Genomic DNA, 23,515 nt, shown 5'->3' with positions numbered 1-23,515 from the left:
TTGTGACTGTGTTTTTTGCAGAGACAGGGTCTCTCTGTGTTGCTCACACTGGTCTCAAACTCCTGACCTCAGATCCCCCCTGACTTGGCCTTCCAAAGTGTTGGGATTACAGGTATAAGCCACCGTGCCTGGCCAAGTTCATGTATATTTACAGAAAAGTGAAATGTGTTGGAAAAACAAATTGAACTCTTCTTGTGGACACTTCTAGGGAGAAGAATTTGGGCTGGGAAAAAGGAGATGCTTTATATTTTTTGCGCTTCTATACTGTTAACATTTTCTGTAGTTAATATGTATTATCTTTGTATTGAAAACCCCTTTTAAAAATCACCAAAAAAGACATTCCAATGCTTCATTGGTTGCAAAACTCGATAAAGGCTAAAACCTGTGTAACACAAGGGATACAGCGAGCATTTAATGTGTGCTTGTTGAATAAATTTAAAAATACAGATAAGAATAGGAGTAGCATATATTTGAGAACTATCAAATCTTTTGCTGAGCCTGGAATTAATGGCAATTATTTTTTAGTATGAGTATTATTTAGTATTGGAGTGCTACACCCCATCTAAACAGCTGCACTTTTCCAAAATAAACAACAAAAATGTAAGTGATCAGATTTACTTAAGCAAGTAGAAATGTTTGGGATTCTATAAAAAGATGTATTTGGAAAAAGCTCAGTAATTTTAAAGCCTTGTCAAACTATAATTGGCATGAGGAAGCATATACTATATTAAATAGGCAGAAAAAGCCTGAGTCTGCAGTTGCACAGTCAGTTAATCCTGCCCTCCTGCGCCCTGACAGAGCTCACCAGCCTGAGATCATGGCCCTCCTCTGCAGTGTTACCGCGGGTAATGGCCGGAGCCCAGCAAACAAACAGAAGAGGGGAAATGGCACAACATTTCAAAAATACATCTTCAGTACTCGGACGGTTGCTCTTCTATCTTTTTTTAAAAAAAAAATCTTTAAGAAAAAAGCTTTGGCAATCATTTCCAAAGAATGAGAGACAAAAAGACAAAGAATAAAAAAAAATCTTAACCTCAGCCATTAAAACAATGGTGAACCACCTCTTGCATTTTCCTGGATGGAGCTGGAGCACATTCTTTTAAGTGCAGTACCCCAAGAATGGAAGAACAAGCACCACATGTACTCACTAGCAAATTGGTACTAATTGTTCAACACTTATGTGCACATATGATAGAGTGTCAGGCAGGTGGGAGCAGGGAGAGGCTGGGAAATCCACACCTAACGGACCCACTGTGTGCTCTTTGGGAGATGGGCATGCTTGTCAGGTGGTGCAAAAGCAATATATGTAACTGAAACTTTTGTAGCCCATAATACTGTGACATAAAAAAATCTTAACCATTTCTCAAACATCACTGGATTGTAGGACAGACAAAAATGTCCCATCCAAGAGTGGCCATAATACTTTTTGCCTCAAGAAAATAGTAAGAGTCTACCCAACTGGCTTCTGGGAGAGACCAAGGAGAGGTGCACATGGAAGGCCAGGTGGACGAGCAGGAGACCCCGGCAGGTGCACAGGCATTATGGCTGGACCTCAGTCAAAGATTCAGTTTCCTTCACTCAGCAAGCATTTTCCACAAAAACTACAGCTCCTACATACATTAATACATTTCTTTGTGGGCAGAGTTGTCTCCAATTTAGACTTTACTTCCCTGAGAAATGGTACAACACCATCTGAGTGCTTTTATCACTCTAGTCAGTGGCCAATCCTGAAACACAAGTTTTCTTACTCCAAGCAAGAACTGATCTACACCAAATTAAAAAGGGCAGTTTAAGTAAATGTAAACACACCACTTGGTCAATTTTCACAGTTATCGTGGATGACAGCAGTCTACAGAACACTGAAATCATTGTCTTGGGAAGACCGGGAAGACCATCCTCCTTTTGGGAATGTGCTCGTCCTTTAATCAGCCAATTTCCTACACACACTCTTGCTGTGATGCTCAACTGCTGAACCGAAGCCCCATTTCTGATTTCCTCAAGAGAAAAAGATGTGGGCAAGATGTGGGCAAGACTGGGTCTATCCTCATTAAAGTCAAATATTTACAATGAAACAAAATCACTTGTCTTTCCATTTTTCATTCTTGAATGGAGGAGTGACGGATAGATCTGTGGTAATCCTCCGGACTGCTAATGTGTTCGGGCATGTCATAGCCCCTCAGGAAATGTCCACTGTTTTGTTGAGCAAAATAATACAGTTGTCTGGCGAGCAGAGGCTCCACCTTTAATAAGAGATTTTAAAAGATGTTATTGAGATGTCCTGTAATCAGCCCATCATTAAATACCTCTCAAATTCTAAGGAACAGTAAAGTCCAAGGTTTTATGCTATAACACATCAAAACATTTCATATCTAGGGCCATTGAAGAACCAATTTTTAGTTAGTCCTTATGTAAAGCCATCTGTAAACAAGTAACCAAAATGTACTGAATTCTGGGTTAATGGTGCTGCTTTTCAATCAACTGCCACTTAATATTTACATTTAACTAAGACCAAAGCAGATCAGATAAAATAATCAAATTAAAAGGAAGTCTTAGGTAATATTCAGAGTAATTTAAGCCAATGATTTTGTTTTTCCACAATTGCAGTTTGCAGAGTTTGACATTCAGAACTCATCCGGAATGACTTCATTTCTAGACAATCTAGATAATTTTAAACCAAAGGTAAAAGAAAAAGAAAGTAAAATTAAACAACAAAACTGCTATCATGGGAAAAGAGAAGTTAATTGACCTCACATTTATCTAGTTTGGTTATTAGTATGGATCACATTCACAAGAAAAAACCCTCAACTTCCAGCTTTTCCTGATCTTATAACATCTAAGACAAGCTGAAAGCTCTCAATAAATTATGCTGTTAAATTGAGTCTTTATGTTATTCAATATATAATGACTTAAGCGTAACTCCTATGTAAGAACCTGAAATGAATTGAATCTATAATAAAAAAAAGTAGAACTCATGGATGTACATGAGTATGTTTTCCTTTTATGGACCATACAGCGCCATTTTCAGGAGAGCCTTGCATCCAAATAACCCTTAAAATCAGGTTGATGCCAGAGTGGATCATCAACTTCTTAAATGTTGTTTAGCAATGACAAGTTTATTTAGCGATTTAGCAACCCCTGTTAACAAAGTATCAATTATTATATCAATAATCATATCAATTATTATGTCAATCACTAGAGAGAATTCATGAGAAAAGTCTATGGGATTATATTTTGGTTAGTGTGTTGGCTGTTTTTTGTTTTTACAATCTTACAATGAAGAAGGAGGGCTTCTGTGTTCAAGATAAAGTAGTGTTTTATTTCAGTTTTCAACAGGAAATATCATCAGAGCTAAAATAAGATCTACATTTTGATATTACGGGTATAATTTTTTAGCTGGTATTGATCGCTCGCTATCTGGGCCCATTAATAGCTCTTGAAGGTATGTAGCAATGTGAAGTTTTCAAATTAAAAAATCTTAGGTATTCGTGATTAATGCTAAATATTATCTGTAGAAACCTTTTTCTTTTTTATGAAAAAGACATTTACTTGCCACAGTTGAACCCATCTTGAACTATGTCAGAGAACATGATGGTTCTCGCCTGCTTGAACTCCTTGACAGACTTAGCTTCTTTCAAATAACATATGTCCAATAATTAAACAATTTCTAAGATTCCAGAAAGAAAGAGAGGCTGTGAAATATTTGGAGGGACCCACAAAATAAGTGCACCCCTGCGTGGACAGCTTCTGCTTGGGAAGAGCTTCTCCCCCAAGGGAAGAGCCGCGCGCTAGACAGCGTTCCCAAAGCAGTCTCAGACACGGAGGATCTCCCTGGCAACTTTTAGCACCAATCCCTTTAAATCCCTATCAAATGGGAATATGACAATTTTCCTGAAAAATAAGAAGGATGGAACAGGTGGTGCCCTCGGTTTGAGGCCTCCTCCCCAGGTCTGTGGTGAGCGGATCTCGTGTCTGTGAGCACGTGTGGGGCCCGGGCCGTGCGCCCTCTGGGCTGCGCTTCCTCTGGCACTATTCACTTCACGTTTAGGACTTCTCTAAACGAGTCCCTGACCTTGGTACAGAACGGGGACACTCAATTACGTGAATGTAACTGACTGAGTACTCACATGAGCCGTGATGAGCTTCCGTTGCCTCTGGGGGTCTGGAAACTCCTCCCCGAAGCACAGCGTCACCTGGAATCTTGGCAGGGGGCGGCTGTGGTGGGCAAATGCTTGCAGCTCTGGAGAGGCCCACAAGAAAAAAAAAACAAATGATGCTCAGAAACCCTCATCACTGAACAATGCCAGGTTAAACAGGAAACAAGAGCATTCTGTGACTCTGAAGATGCCAGGAGGAAGGGGCATGCTTTGTCTCCCTCAGCAAGGCTCTTAACCTGCCACCCTAGACACAAAATCCCATGGGCTTCATGACAGTGTGTGCGGCTCCCCTGGATTCTTCACGGGACATGTGGTCCCAGGCTTACAAACACTGATCTGCAGTGCCAGACCCATGAGGGGCAGAAGGTAGCAGACAGGAGTGAAGTTGGGAGAAAAAGAAGAAATGTAGTCCTATTAAGGCAAAAGACCAACTTATGCAAAGGAGAAAATTTCCTTTTAAAAAATCATTATGTTCTGATATTCCAGGATTATTTTAAAACTTCCTCCCCAACTACAGAGCCACATAATCAAGTGTCTGTGCTACTGAGGACAGCTACGGGACTCGGCACCACAGCAAGCATGCAAGGCCAGCCCGGGGACTGAGCACTGCTTGGGCATCTGTGAGGCCTACACGTTGTGGGACAGACGATAACCTGATATGAGAGAGGCGGTGATGAAGCACACTGGCCCCATGCTCACAGATACGCATAGGCCGGAGCCACCACTCCCATCCGAAGGGTGACAAACAGACGGGAGTGCCTTGGGCAGATGTGCGCCCCGGCTCTGGCTGACCCATGCTCTCCGCCCATGTGCAAGATGGCTCTCCTGCCTAGAGCGACAGTAAAATGTTATGTCTGCAGAACAGCGGAGTTTACCCAGGAGCCACTAAAGCTTCCGCACAACAGCTCCTCGGATGTGTCCTTATCAGATACACACCCTCGGGCCGGGCCTCTGGGGCTGTCCCTGGTGGTGTGCAAATCCTGAAGGGGTAGATATCAAAGATTTCCACTGTTCTCTTCAACTGAAGAAACGTTTCTAGCTAACTCACAGGACTATTTGACTTCCTGCCTTTTTTTTTTTTCCAGAATTCAAATCAAACCCAAACGACTTAGTCAGAATGTGTAAAATACATGCACACTGCCGTGGTTTGAGACTACACCTACACAAGCCGATCAGAGTGGCAAGCTGGCACAATTCTCTGAAAAAGTCATGCCTCAAACACTTGATAACATGAGAACATTCAGTGGGAATCCTTAATCATGCAGAAGCTGGTCTACACAGCTGCAGTTTTTAAGTTCACAGCACCCTCCTAGAACCTCAGTGAACACTTTGAGGTAAGAAGTTATAATGGGCAAAAAACACAGCCCCGGATTACAGATGAAGGGGTAAAAACCAGAGCAGCTCTTGCTCACAGATAAATATTAAATTCTGAGCAAGGGAGTTCGCAGCTTGCGGATACTCACTGGTGCCCCGCCTTCTCGCAGCGCACCTGTGACTCAAAGCGTGCTTTACAGTAGCCTGGTCACAATGGGGGTTCTATCTCCTAAAACATGCATGGCAAGAGAAACTCAGAGAAGCAAGTGCCAGTTTCCTGGGATGCCTTAATTAGAAAGCCCTCACCTTGTGGTATCTTATGAACCCAAAGACACTGAGATCCACAGTCTCTGAAGAAATCCAGACTCAGCAGGCCTCAGCCTTCCTGGGACATGTGGGCTCTTTCAGACCCCAAGGCAGACACAGGAGATGCCAATGGGGTGCCCCTTAGTGGCTTTCTCAGTTCCCTGCATTAGCATCACACTGACCTCAACACAGGTGGTCCCAGCAGGGGCTTGCAAACAGTTCTGCCACTAGAGGGAGAGCTGTCTGGGCGGGTGCCTTCCTCACCTGCCACTGCCTCAGAAGGGACACAGTTCTCCCTTATCCTTTTGTCAGCCTCTGTGTGAAGGTCAGTTATCTACAGACACTATTTGTTTTGGGCACCGAAAGACAGTTTAGATGAGCTTATGCAAATTTGGGCCACTTACACCCTAAAGGGTCAGCAAATGTCTGCAGTGCCAGAGCACCCAGGTGCCTCACATTTTTATGTTAAATGAATTGAATGAAGAAGCATATTCAGGAAAAGGGAAGGCATGTGAAAAACCAAAGACCACAGGGTAGTTCTGAAGGGGACCTCATGAAAGAATAGGTTTAGGAAAGAGCAGAGGAAGAACTGGCAGTTAGCTGGCAGGCAGAGCAGCTCTCTACCCCAACCATGGCATCTTGCATCTGGACAGCCAGATGAAGCTCCAGCAGAGACATGGCCAGTGGTTTCACAAAAGGCAACCCAGGGCTAATTTAATCATCTTGAAATCAAAACTAGGAAAACAAAACTTACTGATTCTTAAAAATAGGATTAGAAACATTCATATCACAGAGATAACTCAAAGCACTCTCATAATTTCCTCTTTGCAAAATCAGTTTAGCATACTCAATCCTTGGTCCCACCTGCAGGGCAGCATCTGCATAAGGGTGACACATCTCATAACCAAGAATGTTAACAATATACTTCTAACCTTTATAATTTTTCTAGGAACCTGAAAAGAGCTGCCACATCAGCAGACATGCTTGCTGAGATCATACTGCAATAAAATGTAACCTTGTTAAGAGGTGACTCTTCGCTGAAAACTAGAATTGCAAGAAGTCAGCCTCAGTCACTGTCCACCTGGGCCATCTCATCCTTCATCCGGACCCTCTTCTCACCCCTCCATCCCACAGGTCAGACTCAAGTCAGACAGGAGACCTAGACCTAGTCTGGGATCAAGCCTGCTGGGCTCCCCTGGTTAAGAGGAGGAAGACTTCAGCCAGAGGTAGAAGGGATCCTGTCATTTCTGAGCCCCGCCTCTGGGGCAGGCAGATATGTTACCTGACAAAAACTGCTGGGTGTCAAAGAGCTTGCAGGTCTGGTCTCTCTCCAGTTTGTTGGGCCGGTCGCTGCACAGGGCCAGGGGCCCATCCCAGTAGATCCTGCTCTGGCACAGTCTTTTGGCATAAAGCCCGTCGGGGGCCATCCACAGGACCACACCCCTCTCCAGGTGGCTCAGCAGTTTCTCGATGTTTTTCCTCTGGCCATTGTCCTCAGGGTAGGGGAACAGCACCTGGTCCAGGTTGCTGGCATCGTAAGTGTGTCCGTGGGAGATCCGGCAGCCCTCCGGGCTGGACGTGGTCAGCTCCTTCACCAGGATTTCCCGGTAGTACAGGCAGATGTGCAGCCGGCAGTCTGCAAACACAGAGCCTCAGAGTCAGTGCTAGCGGGCCGACGTCACCTGCCATGACGCCAACGAACGGCCCAGAGCAGACTTGCCCAGAGCAAAGCGTGTCTGGTGAAACCAGAGTCCCAAGATGCTCTGTACACGAGTGAAATGTTCCAGGCCTCAAGTGAGTCTGGGAATTGCTGCACCCGTGTCTCCCCGCCGGGAGCCACAGACAGTACGAGCACGTCCAGCACTTTAGAGTCCTGTGGAGAGAAACCTACTTAATTTGTCCAAACTAGCATTTTCCAAATTTATGTGGCCACAGATGCTTTTTTTTTGAGGGGCCATATCTTTCATTAAGTTTTTGCAGAATATGTTTACCTCATAATAGAGAACACCACTGTTAAGAATTTAATAAGTCACTTTTTTTGGATGATGATGCTGACAGTGGTAACAACATTTATGTCTAAAATACTATGTGTCACCAAATGAGAATTCATCTTTAAGCAAATCAATTTTGATTCTGAAAGTTTAATTTCTATTAGCAAAAAACTATAATGATGTTTCAGAGAGAAGAAAGTATGTCCACATACCTGAAACTTTCCTAAATATCAGTATCAATATGACATCATTTAGGTTATATATGTTTATGTGTGTGTATATATTTTTATATATGTATGTGTGTGTATAAATGTATATTCACCTTTTTAGAACCTGAAAGGGTAGTGGAATGTGATGTTTTTATTTTCTATTTTTGTTTTTCTGGTTTTAAAATTGATTTTCCACACTGGATATATGCTGGTTTTACCATAAAAGTAATTCTTGTGAAAACAATTAATGAGACAAATGCTCTAGGAGTTAATCTGCTGAAATTCCCACTACGCTTTGTGTTCAAGTTTGAGAAGAACTCTAAAACTGTACTAAAACTTAAAACAAGATGAAGCCATTTATAATAATTTTGCTGATTTCAGAAATATCTTTAAAATATCACCTGCAGACTGAAAGAACCAATCAGGGTTTGCAAAGCCTCCTAAACCGAATTGCAAGAGGGCAACTAGGACAGGAGGCAGACGCCCACCGGTGCTTGCCTGGGACTTAGCAGTGAACGGGAATCACGGCTCTCCCATCAACATGCCCAAGGCTGGCAGTCAATCTGTATTATGCACACCCGGATGAGAAACCCACAAACCCTCTTATTCTTCAGTGGCAGGCTTTGAGACTTAGCCCACATCACTGTTTCAATCCTCTGCTTTGATACACCAGCTGAGAGCAAGTCAGACGGCACGCCCCAAGGAGAGTGGGTGGTGGCCATTTGAGGTGACTCGTGGGGCAGGTTTCATTTCATTTAATGTTGTCAGAAATCACGAGGTCACAGAGATATAAATAGCTGTTTATTTCTACTCTTTAGGCACCCACACAAGTCTTAGGTACTCAAGAAAAGGGTTTGAAAGTTTCTAAAAACAAACACAAGCCTTCCTGCTTGGAAGCCCCTCCTCTGAGAAGGTACCCTTAGTTATTCATGAGCATCTCAGAAGGAAAGCACTTGTCTCACTGGGGACTTCAGAGCTGGAAGGAGCTGGAAGGTAAAACTCCACGTCCCCTGTAAGCAAGAAAAGTGCCAACTCTCATCTCTCTGTAACCTTCAGAATTTAGTTTGTTTTCTGTTGCATATTTTTAAAGAAGTCAGGGGGCAAGGTGAGAATTCTAAACTTTAAGCTATTTGTTTTTAATATAAATACAAATCCCACTTAAAAGCAACCCAAAATATTATCTATAAAATAAATATACATGTACCACACATGCTAGTAAGCCTTGAGGTGCCTTTCTTAAAACAGGTAAGATCTTGGAGAATTTTACATTTTTTAGAAACGGAACTTTAAAAATCATATTTATTTGTAAGCTATATTAAAGTTCAGAAGAAGACCAAAATGTGCATTACTTTTAGGCACACTAACATTACGGAGACGAGGGACCAGCACTAATGTCCCTGGGGAGCAGGTGAGGAGGATGTTTGTGTCTAAACCTGGAAGGATGGTCAGCTTCTCAAAATGAGAAGCCTTTGCACTTTCCTAACAAATTATTCTACATTGTGAGAGCACTGGCTGAAGGGGGCCCTCAGTAAAGGGAATTGGAGTATTTGCACATTCTTGGAGATTCTGAGAGGTGCCAATGGAGAAGTTAAAAGGATTCCATTCAAACTAGCTGGGGGACCTGTCATCACAGTCACAAGCTGGCTTCTCACTGCCAAGTTTTCTGCTAGTGCTCATTATTTACTGTGGTGCCCAGCCTGAGTGCAGGACCGGTCTACACCTACTTCGGACCCCAAAGGGAGGAAAGCGAGTGTATAAATGTCCATCAAATCTACCCGAAGATGACGAGGAGCCAGCAGCAGAGGCTGGCCTCCTGCAGGTGCCTCCAGAACCAAACGCTGCACTCACCTGAGAGCGCCAAGGCTTCAGCAGACCTTATGCTTGGCTCTGTGGGGATTCCGGGAGCCTGGGACTCAGGTGGGGCACAAGCATAAAAGGTTCCTGTCACCTGGCAACCTGCATTTGCAAATAAAAATCAGATGATGTCTAAATAGAGAGTCCGATGCACTGGGAGGCTGCCTGAGGTGTGCACTAAGCCTGGGAAGAAAAGGGCAAGAGCCTTACACTCACCTTCTAACCCACACCTGGCATGAGCAACTGGCAGGGCACGCTCTTGTGAGGCAAGGACAAGCCCAGGTTCCACTGGAAAAACCAGAGTTGAAGGAGAAAAGAGCTGTTGCACAGCTTTAGAAGGAAACTCTCTCTCCACAATTGATAAACAGGGAAACCGAGACTCAGAGAGATTAAGTTATTTGCCCCTGTTCACACAGCAAGTTCACAGCAGAGCTGAGAGCTCAGGTCCATGTGAGTTCTAACACCGAAGAGCCCGTTTAAAAACTAACAAATGATTTAGTCCATGTTTATGTTGCTTGCTACTTCTGGGTGCAGGACAAAACTCAACCATGCATGGATAGAGAAAGAACATGTAACAGAACACCTTCTTTTGCTGGCACTTCATTTACCTATGCTTCAAAATGTCTGTCTATTCCATCTTTTTGCACAATTCTAAACACTGCCTCTTTACTATGGTTATTAGTTCAAGAGAGCTGATACACTGGACACAGGTCTGAATTTCAGAAGCTAGTTTAATGTTAACTGATTCCTCCACTATGATGTGGGAAACAACCTTGGCTGCAAATCACTCTTGAAAAACCAATACAACCAAATTCTGAGCTTTTTTTGTAAACATGCCACAAAATACCAACATTAAATAATGGTGCACCTCTTCACTACCAGAAGCCCAAGATGACTTGAACATGACTGGGAAAAAAAAGCAAATCGGCCAAATTGTGAAGGAGCAAATAATCCTAGAATATCCAAAAGGATCAGTGTGTTGACCTTTTTCAAGACTTCTATTTAAATAACTAACCCCAAAGTCTTGAAAGCTTGAGTTTTGCTGCATTCAGCACACCTTGTGAAATTTCCCCTGCACCTAGCAGTGCTTCTGCTGAGTGAGCTCATTCCGATGTCATGGGAACTCCTATGGGCATGGGACCACATAAAATCCTGAATGAGCAGGTTTGTCTGGGACTCAGTAGCTAGGCACCTGCAGGAACATTTTATGTGTTTTTCATGGTGTTCTGTGAGCTTCCAAGATCTCCTCTATTAAAAAAAGGGTGGAGGGTGTTTTTAGCTACCTGGAATGATCTCTGTGATGCTTAAATAAGACTCCATGTACGGCAATGCCTAGCATGGATCCTGAGACTAAACTTGTTCTGGGACCTCACCATCCTGCAGGACAGAGAAAATCCTCCTCGCCCCTGTACTGTACGTGAAATCTATCTAGCAGCCCCTGAGAAGGACAAAGAGCTGCAGTGCCACCCAGAAGAACAGACGAAGGTTCACCACAGCCCACGGCCAAATTAGGTCTTCTGTCCCATGCTCCAGTGCCTTCCTTACCATTTTCACAAGCTGGGCCTTGCCAGTGGTGGCCACGGTGTCCAAACGTCATGGGACATTGGTATGGGATTTCAGGGTGTGGTTGATCAGGGACGTAATCCCTCCAGCTTCGGTCGAGGGGTGGCATCACGTAGTTATGAACCTGCTAAAAAAACATGGGGAAGCTGAGATAAAAAGCACTGGCACCGGGAAAGGGCGTGCTCTTATATCCTCCCAAACTCTTCAGGGAATCCCTTGTTAGGCTAGTGGCCAAATCATGCCAATCATTTCACCCTAAGTGGAAGCTATCAAAAAGCACAAAGTCTGTGGCCACATACTATCAAAAAGCACAATGGAGACACTGTTGTAATGTTTTATAATATGTAAAGCTTCATCATATGGCTACATCTGGCACCAAAACTTCTGCAGGGAAATTTGCCTTCTTTTACCCACCAAAGTGGATAAAACAGAGCTGTCATTCACATCAGGAAAGACTACAGCGATCAGCTGCCCTGTGGTCTCACATGATATAGCATTACTTCCAAATCTTCTACTTTCACAAAAGGTCTGTTTCCCAGAAGATTTGAGAATCAGGAAAGGCATATTCCCACAGGAGGACACACCCAACCCTCCTCTACTTAAAACCAACACCGGCAGCAACACCACGTGGAAAGTGGGACATTCACGCAGTTGGACCAGTCATAGCAAAGACCAAGTTCTGCTGTTAATGGTGTGTTTCCCCTGTGCCAGGCAGCGCTTCACACGGCCTCACACAGACCCAGCCTCGCCTCGCCCAGGGCCACCATCCACTGTACCTGGGCCGGGAGTGGGGGGTAAGGAGCCGCCATGGGGTAGGGGTGATTCATGGTCATCTGTGGGTCCTCCAGGGTGAGCTGCTTTGCTCCTGTGTGATTGGGGAAAAGGGAAATGGCACAGAGAGAAAAAAGGAACTGACTTAACTAAATGTCAAATCTTGGAAAAATACCTGAGGGTTTAATTCTTAGAATGCATAACACAGTGTGGACAAATAAGGCATTTTTCAGCAACTCGCTTGGGCAGTTATTTATTCATGCCATCTTTTCCTATAAGGTCTGACTTGTGTAGGACAAGTACATAAATAAAGGAAATACTGTGTGTGAATGTGCCTTAGATGTTTCCCAAGTGAGGTCACCCGTAGGATTTGTTTAAAATGCAGATTCCTGGGCTCTACTCCAGACACACCAGCCAGAATCTTGGAAGGAGGAGTCCAGGAATCTGAATTTTAATAAGCACCCCAGCTGACCACTGACACTCTAAAAATCCACATTTTTATTACCACAGATAGTAACAATATATGGATGTATGCTTCCCTTCTACGAAATGGTTCCTCATCAAAGATGATTAGGTAAGTAAAGCTTTAATGAGTTTTTTAGTTTTTTTCCTTTTTTGAAATTTGTCCCATGCCTTAATAAAACTGACTAACTGGAAAACACACACATACTGAGGCTTAGAGTGTGAGAAATGACCCTATGCTAACACCACAAGAATTTCAACTTATGGCCCAAACAACCTGGGCAGGAAGCTTGTAGGCCTGAGCACGAGGCCCCAGGTATCAGGCAACCAAAAAGAAAAAGCAGAGGGCCACCCTCAGAGTGGAATTAAGGCACTGCATGTATACACTGCCTCTGCTCTGTGGCCCCAGTGCGGGAGGATCCACACCTTTTTTGGCTCCCTCGGGAACAATTCTGTACACTTTGTACGGGTCCGAGATGTCCAGCTGGCTCCTCTCAACTAATTCCTCAAAGTCATTGCTCTTGTTCAAAGCACATCTTAGACGCGTCTTCCAGGTAGGGGGGTCTGGCTTATCGATGCCTTCTCGAAACTTTCCTTTAAATAATGCCCAAGCCTGGTGGGAAAGGATGAAGAGATCAAAAACTAAAAACACAGATCTTTTTAAAAAGAATCTGGGAATTGTATTTTTAAAAGCAAGAATGGTACTTAGGTGCTTCATATACTGTTTACTCAAACTGTAAGACAGAAAGACTCTAGTAGTCCCCCGGCAGAATATTTTTCACCTTGGACCCTATCATTGCCGAGTTTGACATGAACACTGTCTGGGTATTTATGAAAGGGGGGTGAGATGTGGCAGTCCCTGAGTGGGCCCTCCCCACCAGTGCATTTGACTAGGACTAGGGCAGAGCTGTGGTGTGGGCAGCCACCCACAGAGGACATCTGGACAGTCACCCAAGCTGAAGTAGCTTAAGAGCAAATTCAGAGCAAATTCCCTGAGGAAGTCCCCTGCCCCTGCTCTGCCCACAGGTGAGGGCTGCGCTGCAAGACACAGTTCCCTGGGGGGACAATCACAGCAGAGGCGCCCACATGGCTGTGCACACGCACGCGCACACACAAGGCAAGGGGAGAAAGATCCAGAGGGGGACTTGGAAAGACAGTCAGACAGAGAGAGACAGAGGCAGAAGCATGGAAATACCCAAAGAGAGCTAGGAGGAGAGGAGAGAGACTGAACCAAAAGAAAACAATCTAGAGACAGAGACTCAGAGAAAAACAGCAGAAGAGAGAAACAGACCAAAGACGACACAGTGAGAGCGATAGAGAAACAGAGTTTCTCAAACGCAGGAATCTGGGTGCACCAAGAAAGAGGCAGGAGATCCCGACAAAAGGGGAAGAGAGGGATCCAGAGACGGGGTCCAGGCTCAGACGGAAAGAGAAACCCACAGAGAAACAACCAGGAACCCTCAGGCCTTTAACCGCCCTCCCAGGACGACCCTCCAGGGATTTCCCTGCTCCCAAGCCACGCGCTCAGGATGGGGACCCGGCTTCCCGTTTGCGCAGCGATCAGAGAAGTTGAGCGCTCCCCTCCTCCTCTCGCGGCGTCCCCACCTGACGCTCCCCGCCGCCCCCCGGGGCCACCCGCCCCTCGGCCCGCGAGCCCCAGACCTTGAAGAGCGCGGCGTCCTCCTCGCGGTTGTAGTCCTGCTTGCCCGCGTGCTTCCAGGGGATGCGGAAGATGCTCTTCTCCTCGTTCTCCCACACCAGCCCCGGGTACTTGCCGCTGTCGATCTGGTCGATCAGCCACTGGCGCAGCTTCCCGTTGCCGCAGCTCACCGCGCTCATGCCGAACTCTCCGCCGCGGCCGCCGCCGTCCAGGTTCATGCCCGCGTGCCCCGCACTCGCTCCGCCTGCGGGGAGGACGGAGCCGCCCGTCAGCCGCGGGGCACAGCGCTCGGGGCAGCCTGCCTGTCCCAACCCCGCTGGCAGCGAACACGAGGCCCTGGAGTCCCTGAGACCACGAAGCGCGCGGGTGCCGCGTCAGTGTCGCCAAGGCCCCTGAGGAAGGCACCTTCGGGCGGATCCGGGAGCGTCCCCTTGGCGAGCTGTGTTGCGGCCTCCAGAGCGCGCCTCCCGCAGAGTCCATCCGCCACCCCACCTGCCGCCACGCTCCTTTCCTTTAAGGCGCCACAGCCCCGGGACTCCCTCCGCACTCGCAGCTCCCACTGTGCACACTCTCCGAACTCCAGCCGCCACCCTGCTTGGCACTCCGTCTGCACGGTCTCCTGTATTTCCGCTCCCCTTTGCCTACTCCCGGGCCGTTTCCAGCCCATCCGTCCCAACACTAAGTCTCCACTCTTGTCCGCTCAATCCACGCTCCCTCGGTGCCCGCGCGCAGAGGGCCTGGCACGCGGGCTCGCCTGCGGCTGGGTGTTCCAGATCCCCGCCGCCGCCCTTTCTCCTCCGGCATTTGTGCGCTTTGTCCCCAGAACAACCCCCAGCCCTCCCCAGCTCGCGACGGTTAAATGGACCCTCGAAGCAACAAGCGGCAGAGACGCAGCGCTAGGCGAGGAGCAGCCGAGCAGCCGGAGAGTCAGGCGCGCAGAGCGTGAGCCTGGCCCAGGCGGCCCGTGGGGGACAGCGGAGGCGTCGAGGGTGCTGGGGAGGGCGACGCCAGCTTCCCGGCCTGAGAGGCGAGGGGTCGCGCAAGCCTCGACCCGAATTCGGAGCTCCTCCTCGGCCTTCACCAGCCGAGGAGCCTCGCACAGGCCGCTGCGGTGAGTTTGGGCCCCTTAAGAACGAGGAGGGGGGGAAGGAGCCTTGGAATGGAGCCGACAGGGTCAAGGGCTGTCCCCAGCGAGCGAGGCCTTGTGTGACGTCCCTCGACGGCCCCGCCTCAGCCACTCCTGGGGCCCCGCAGGAAACGGCCCCGAGCGACGGTCCCCGAGGCCGCGCGCCGGGCTGGTGCGCTCGCCCTGCGCAGTGCGCGGCGGGCAGGTCGCAGAGCCCGAGGGAGCCCCTGCCCGCTGCGGCTGCGCTGCCCCAGCGCTCGCCGGCGTGGGGCTCGCCTCCGGGGCCCCGGCTCGCAGCCACCTACCCCCAAACCCGTTAGCCCATCGTTAGCCCATCCCGTCCAGCGCGTGGTGGTCCCGGGCGCGGGCTGGGCAAACCCGCGGGGTTTGGGAACGAGAAGAGCCAGCGGGCTGCTCGGGCGCTTCGGGAGGCACTCGGGGTCCCTGGCGGGGCGCGCTCCCTCCCCACTCCGAAGCCGGCGTCCCCAGCACTGCTATGGGATGGATCCTCTGTTCCGCGCTCTGGGCCCTTTCCTCTCCGGTGCCAGGCTCACACCTCCTCCTTACCTCACCCAGGACTCGAAGCTGAGGGCAGCGGCCTGTCCCAAGTGCAAGTGGTGAAACTAAGAGCGCGAGATGGGAAAGAGGAACTTTATAGCGCTTAAAAGCCGCGCTGGGGCGGAGCCTGCGGCGGGCGGGCCAGGCCGACTCCGCCTGCGGGTGGCGGAGATTGGGGGTAGGTGGCTGCGAGCCGGGCCCGGAGGCGAGCCCCACGCGGGCGAGCGCTGCGCGGCGCGGCCGCAGCGGGGCAGGGGCTCCCTGGGCTCCGCGACCTGCCCGCCGCGCACGGCGCGGGGCGAGCGCACCAGCCCGGCGCGCGGCCTCGGGGACCGTCGCTCGGGCCGTTTCCCGCGAAGGGCGAGGTACGAAATGGGGTTCTCGCCCCCGCGCCGGGACGTGCCGGGAGCCAGTCAATGCCTAATAACAGCTAAACGGCCCCGGAGTGGCCCGGGCGGGAAGTGGGGCGTGTAGTAGCGGGAATCCGGTGCGAAGGCGACTTCGCTCGCGAGCGTGTAGCCACGGACGGCCCAGGTGGGCGGCGCGGGAGCACCCCTGGCAAGGCCACTGACGCCAGGAGCCTGCCCCTCCGCGGTGTTCAAAGAACATAACACTCATAAAAATGGGAGATGGTCCGCCGCGAGCTGTGCACTGTGGTTCCACACTGCGTCTGCATGCTTGCAATGCTGACGGTATAATTTTGTATTTATTAAACCGGTGAATTGAGGCGACGGAGACAGTGCACGGGCCCCCAAGTTTCAAATACAGCAACACAAAATGCGGGGGCGAGGGGCGAGGGTCGGGTCCTGAAGCAACCCAGTGCTTAATCGCTTCCGGACTTTCAGTTCACCTTAAAATGACGTCGTTTTAACCTCAACCTGATAGAAAGTAGTTTAGTAGTGGGATAGTAAAGTCCAAAATAGGAAAAATATTTAAGTGGACCCGAGATTTTACTTAATTTTCTAAGATATCTTTAATCTCAAAATTAATTCCCTGAGCCTTCACCCACCGATCTGTCACCTGACCAGCCTGGATGCTCTGCGCACGTTTATTGACTTAGCGTTTTCAGGTAAACCGTCAGAGCACTGGTTTCTGTATGATTTCAGGCCACTACCACCCCAGGTCAACTCATAACTTTTGAAAAGCTTTTGATTTCACTTATTTCTCAGTTTTTCTTTTAATCTTATACATTGGCTCAATGTCTCCTAATCAAAGAAGAAAGTAAGTTTAGGCTAGAGCAAAACAGGTAGTGAGGTATGGATAAGTATGCTTTTCCTAAAACTAACAGACATTCTTAGAAATTAACAGGATGCCATATTTTTATTTTATCCAAGTAAATTTTTCCATTATCACATTGTCAGAGTCTATGTAATAAACAACAGGGTTTTGTTCAAGAAAATTCTGGTCACAACCTGTTTTTCTTCCTTTCTTTTCCTTTCACAGATTCGTTCATTCAACAAATATATCTTGAATGCCTACTGCTTGTCAGGAACTGCTCTAGAAACTGGGTGTCCCTCAGGGCACAAAGATCGCTGCCTCAGGTCGCATCACATTTTAATCAGTGAATTACTTTTCCCCAAAAAGTTCACAAATATACCAAACAAGACTGTTAAGTACAAAATTGGCAAACTAGAGCTTTCTGCGCTTTCACACAGGTGTTCTCTGCACTAGGGTTAGTCAGTTTCACCATTCTCCTCACTCATCCACATCCTCTGCCCTTAGCAGTTCAAAACAACCATCACTGCACGAAACTTTCTGAGCCTTCACTGGCTCCCATGTTTTAAATGTGATTGCTAATCTTCAACGCCATCTTCTGGTTTACTCACATGTCACATTGATCCACTAGAAGTGATTTTTTTTATGTTGAAGTATAATAAATACAAAGAATAAAATATTTTAATCACTACAACTCTTGATGTCTTCATCACTCCTGAGGGAGAGAGCAGTGATGAGATAGGGGCTGCCAATTGCTCTCCAAGGACTTTCACACCTTAGTCTTGGTGGAAACAAAAAATGACAAAGGTTTTCAAGTTGAAGCTTCTACCCTAATCTCCCACGGCTCCCATCACAAATACTCAGACTTGAGAAAATCAAAGTGTTTCTCAGTAAAAGATTAGACATTTATCGTCAAAAGTAACAGCTTGTTGAAATGAAAACAAATAGAAAATCATTAGGTGAATGCCTATCCCAAAGGTTGATTCTGGTCCATGAGGAGGTTATTTATTTCAGTCAATTATCTATATGTGGAAGTTTTATTGTAGATAGAGCCCAACCTGAATGGAGTATTTTAATCTCTAATTCATATTTATCATAAAGAAACTGTAAGAAAAGAGGAATATACCTAAATTCAATATTTTAAAAATCAACCTTTTAAAATTACACATTCGCATATAAGAAAAATATTTTAGAAAAACTCATACGACACACAAACAAAATAGATTATTGAAATCTTGGTTTGGATAACACTATTTTCTCACTAATTCATTCTTTAAAATGAGGGGGACTACAATTTGTTAGAAACAATGCAACTATATCCATGGAAAAATTTAAAGGGCAATCATTTTTAATTACTGGAAAATCAGGAAAATGCTAAAAATGTTATGTTATTTTGATATTGTTCATATAAGATAAATATCTCTTTCAGGGCTCTTTGGCTATATGTATATGCAAATCTAATTATTACCATTGACTGTGACATGCATGGAAGGGAGGTAGTATTATTGGTGATCAAATAAAGGCTCCAGTTTGAGGGTCAGCTGGGCCTGGTTCAAACCTGTGAGGTTTTGGGTGAGTGATTTAACCAGTCTTAATGCACAGTGAGAGTGATGGTGGCCCTGCCTCCTAGCAGTGCTATAAGAATGAAATGACGCTTGGCACAGTGCCCAGCACATCCTAGTGCTCAACAATTGGCACTATTATCATTTACACTGACCTCAAACCTGTAGGGAAGTTCACAGACTTTACTTCATTCACTCTCCATATAAATCTGCCTTCGAGGCAGGGCAGACAGTATTCAACACAATTGTGAAAATAGGGGAAAAAAGTCAAGAGGTCCATTGGGATCCCGATGGCTTGCCCAAGGACAGAGCTCTGAGGAACTGTTCTTTTTCCTTGTACACAGGTATTTAGCTGCCTGTTGTGTGAATATTTCAGTCAGCCTCTGAGTGCAGGCTGTTACTCAGGAGGTGGCATTTTCATTCCAACGCTGGCATTCTCTGGCTGAGTTAGTTGGGCTAGGACACAGTCTTCTCTGGCCTCATTCTCCCACCTACAAAGTGGAGGCTGACAGCAGGTGACCACCAAATGCTCTTCCAACCCTAGGCGATTGTTTTCTTCTTTCTCCTGCAACTTACAAGATTAGTGGCTGCCAATGGACCCTTTTGTTTATGGTGAATCAGAGTAAGAAAAGCTGTATTTTTTTTTAAGCCACCAACCTAACCATTGGTCTCCATTCTTCACAAAGCTATGTTCACTTTGAGGAAATGGGAGGAAACTGGTGCTGCTTCTCAGCCATTCCTCTTTAATATTTAATTCTCTGTAGAAAAAAAAAATCTAACCTCATAAGCTACTTATACAGGAGAGGAGTTGGGATGGAACACTCTGCAGAGGAAATTATATGTTAAATGACTTCACTGTACACCCAGTTTAAAAGAATTGAGTTAAAAATTCTTTGTAAAGTGATACATTCTTTGGTAATACCAATATGAAGCATTAACCTGGATTTTTTTCATATGGGGCTGTAAATTTTCCTAATTTAATTTGCAAAATACTCTGATTTCTTCAATGAAAGAGTGTACAGAGCCACAGCATTACATGTTGCCAGAACACAGGCTGTTCAGGACCAACTTGTGAGCTCTGTTAGGGCACAGAGTTCATACACATGGCTTTTTCCTAGGCAAAGAGCATAACCCACCTTTAGGCTTATAGGAAATGGGACTTGTCATTTTAATAGATTATATAGTAAGTCACAAAGTCAAAGCTAGGAAGGCAGTGTTGTCTCCTCTCCCCGTGTTTGTAAATAACTCTTCCCTTTTTGTTTTCTCTTGCCAGCATTCTAAGAAGTCTCCTGGAAACACTTCCCTTCCCTCTGACTTGTTATGTTCTCTACAGAAGTAGTGACGTGGCTTTAAACAAGGGGCCACTTGATCCTGCCAACTCCCTTCACCAAGCCAACAAAAATGCAAATGGTTTGCAATAAGTTTGGGCAATTTTCTGAAAACTGAAGCAATAGGTGAAAGGCAAATGGCTTTGTCTAATTCCATCCATTTGTAGTAGTTCATAATGTTGGGTTATTCTAAAGTTCATCAACTGTTATTTCAGCTAAAATTGTGAAACAGTGTACCATACTTTTCACGCATACTCCTGAGACTCTGGGGCATTTTCAGGAAAAGTTCGACCATGCTGTGGTAACAAGACCCCTCTGAGATTTGAGGGGTGAGGGTTGCTTCTTTCTCACATGAGATATCCATGGCAGGTCATCATCACTCTGAGAACCCAGGCTGACAAATCAGTATCAGTCTGGAGCATCGCTGGTCACTTTGTTGAGAGAAAAGTTACCATGTGCTATATTTTGGCAGTGAGTCACATCACCACGATGCATATATCCCCATAACAAGACAAGAACTATGTAAAGGAGGAATTATCCTGGCCATAGCATGAGTGTGGTAGGAGAGAGAACATTGGCCAGGAGTCGTCGGGGCCCTGGGGAGAGGCAGATGCGCTGATGGACAAGGAAACCAGAGAGGCTGGGTGGACACAGTGTGGTGAGGTGGGAGTGAAAGATTATGAGAGAGTTTCTAGGCTCAGGGGAATGATACAGTCCCCTGTATTCTCAGTTTTATTTACCTGAGGTCAACTATGGTCTGAAAATGTTAAATGGAAAATTCCAGAAATAAACAATTCATGTTTTAAATTGCCCACTGTTCTGAGTAGCATAATGAATCTCACATCATCCCACTTTGTCCACCCAGTGAATCACCCCTTTGTCCACTGTACCCACATGTGTGTGCTACCCACCTGCTAGTCACTTAGTAACTAAGAAAGTAGAAAGATACCATGTTCACATAACTTTTATGACAGTATATTGTTATAATTGTTCTATTTTGTTTTTAGTTATTGTTAATCTCTTACTGCATCTAATTTATAAATTAAAGTTTATCACAGGTATATATGTATAGGGAAAAACATAGTGTATATAAGGTTCAGTACTGTCTGTGGTTTCAGGCATCAACTAGGGGTCTTGGAACATATTCCCCAAGGATAAGGACACTACTGTGTTAGGAAGAACCTAAGTAAGGAAGTTAGGAGGCGGAGCAGGTTTACAGGGGACTAGACAAGTGAAGTTTGTGACCATGTCTCAATGTCTAGGTTGAGTATTTATCCAGAGTCTTTTGCTCATCTTTGAACCATAGCATCTAGAGGTGCTAAGTGGCTCATAGTAATAAGCTCTAAACATGTCTTGCCTCTCAGATCTTGCCTCTCACACTTTGGGTGACGAGAACAGAGTGGGACCCTAGTCCTCCTTCACCTGCTAATGGGGGCAGGGACGGACTCTGAGAGGGAGGTTAGCTTGTATTGCTAGGGAGCATTCTTGGCAGGGAGCAGGACTGCCGAGAGAGGACCTGAGATACAAGGCTGTACCAAGAAGACTTCAGTAGATGAATGCTGCAGAGAGCTCTGGAGCTGGGACGAGCCTGCTGCAGGTTGGGGTGAGGGCCAAGTTGGGATAGGGCCTTGCCACACCTGCACTGACCACTCACTGGGTCAGGCTGGCCCAGGAAAGAGGTATGAGCCGGGCAAGGTGGTTTTCTCCAGCTGAAGCAGCTCCCACAGAGGCTGCCTGCTGAGAACACCCCCCAGGAGCAGTCCCAGCACCGAGGGGAGAAATTGCTTCCTCCCAAGTGGGAAATCATAGCAGTGGGAGACAGCACTCACTGCAGTCTGGAACGCACTCTGCTTGGACCCTCTTCCTCTTCTAGCTCCTGCAGGCAGCTCCTCCCGGGCCGCCTGCAGGCCCCCCTCCCTGGAGTAGGGTCACCAGTTTTAGCATATGAAAATGCAAAACTCCCACGTAAATGTGAATTTCTTGAATTGAACATTGAACATTGAATAATTTGCTTTAGTATAAGCATGTTCCATACAGTAATACTTTAGTATAAGTATTCTTCCATACTGAAGAAACCATTTGTTGTTTATCTGAAATTGAAATGTCTATCTGGTAATCCTGATCTGGAGGAAACATAGAAAATAAAGGTGAGTGGGGCAAATTCCAGCCCCAGCCACTGTAGCTGGTCTTGGGCCATGACTAAAACTCATCGAGTGCCTCTCCCTCTGTCTGCCAGACCCGATCACCTTTCACCAGCATCTCTGCTGGGCCAGGGGTGCTGCACCTCTGCTTTCCAGCACTGCACAAGGAGGACCAAGAGGTGCCCAGCGGGTGGTGTAGGTACTGCCCCACTGTGTAACAGCCGTCCCACATCTTCTGATGACCTAGCTCAAGATGGCCCCTTTGCCCTGCTGGGCCAGGCCCAAGGAGCCTCCCAGAAGCCTGCCACACCTTAGAGATCGATGGCACCCACCCTATGTCTCCCAGGTTTTCAGAGAAGGGAAGTGGGAGTTCCCCGAGTGCTCACCAGGAGTGACGGTAAGTGGGGTGGCTCTTCCTCTCTCCTGCCCCTCCCAGGCTCCCTGACCCTCGGATCCTACAGAGGACAAGTACAGTGTGAGGTTTCTGATTCAGCGTGTGCATATCATCCTCCCACCCCTTCTCCCACCACACATCCCGGTGGTTGTCCTTCTGCCTGGCTGGGTGTGGGCCATCGTTGTCTCATACTCTGGGAGCCTTCCCAGTTGTGTGTTTCTAACATCTCCGGGGGCCTTGTTGGGTGTTCAAGGGAGTGTGACCACAGAGTGAGCCTCTTTCTCTTATCTGAATCTGTGCTTCCTCCTGGCCTAGCCCACAAGTGCTCTCCCAGGCTCCTGCTGGCATCTCAAGGAAGGCACTGCTGTTCTTTCAGGGCAGAGCCCCTTTTCTCCTTAGCATGCCCAGCACACCCCCATCCAGGCTGATCTTGGCGGTGGGAAGGTATGCTGCTTTGCAGGAGGGAAGACTGCATTGTTTCTAATCGAGGGGAGCACAGCTCTTAGGAGGCAGGGGGTAGAGTTCAGGGGAACCTGGGGAGCCCAGAGTTCCTATAGATTCCTAGCAGCTGAAGGAATAAATCCTGCAAGGTGCCACTTGGACCGAGCCTTCCACCATGTGCTGCAGGGACCGTGTGCAGGACATGTTTCCCTGGGGCTCAGTGTCTTATCTGTCTAATTTGTGCACTTGTTTCCTTTAACCATTGCATTAGGCAGTGCCTCCCAGGCCAGTGGAGGGGATAGCCTCACAGGGGGTCATTGCACTTCTCAGCAAGAAAAGGGCAGGAAAGGACCCCAGTAGTTGCTTGGCACAACCAAGCAGAAGCAAACATGATGCGATGAGGCAGGTGGGAGTTTGCAAGAAAGATGCCAGGCGAGCAGTGATATTTGAGCAGAACTTTGATGGG

At 47.0% G+C, this 23,515-nt stretch overlaps 1 protein-coding gene across 1 annotated transcript; it reads right to left on the bottom strand.

Moving 5' to 3' along the window:
• Nucleotides 1-1,677: 1,677 nt before the first annotated feature.
• Nucleotides 1,678-16,036, bottom strand: IRF4 (interferon regulatory factor 4). Its single transcript, XM_012768498.2, has 9 exons — nucleotides 15,978-16,036; nucleotides 14,287-14,528; nucleotides 13,051-13,237; nucleotides 12,168-12,256; nucleotides 11,374-11,515; nucleotides 9,823-9,930; nucleotides 7,057-7,410; nucleotides 4,125-4,237; nucleotides 1,678-2,240 (listed from the first exon to the last, which is right to left on the bottom strand). The coding sequence occupies exons 2-9, from the start codon at nucleotides 14,500-14,502 to the stop codon at nucleotides 2,097-2,099; spliced, it is 1,353 nt and encodes a 450-aa protein (XP_012623952.2). The 5' UTR covers nucleotides 14,503-14,528; nucleotides 15,978-16,036; the 3' UTR covers nucleotides 1,678-2,096.
• Nucleotides 16,037-23,515: the final 7,479 nt, after the last annotated feature.

Source organism: Microcebus murinus, chromosome 15 (genome assembly GCF_040939455.1).
Source record: "Microcebus murinus isolate Inina chromosome 15, M.murinus_Inina_mat1.0, whole genome shotgun sequence".
Taxonomy (NCBI): Eukaryota; Metazoa; Chordata; class Mammalia; order Primates; family Cheirogaleidae; genus Microcebus; species Microcebus murinus.
Note: the sequence above shows the minus strand (reverse complement) of the source record. Positions and strands in the feature narration are given on the sequence as shown.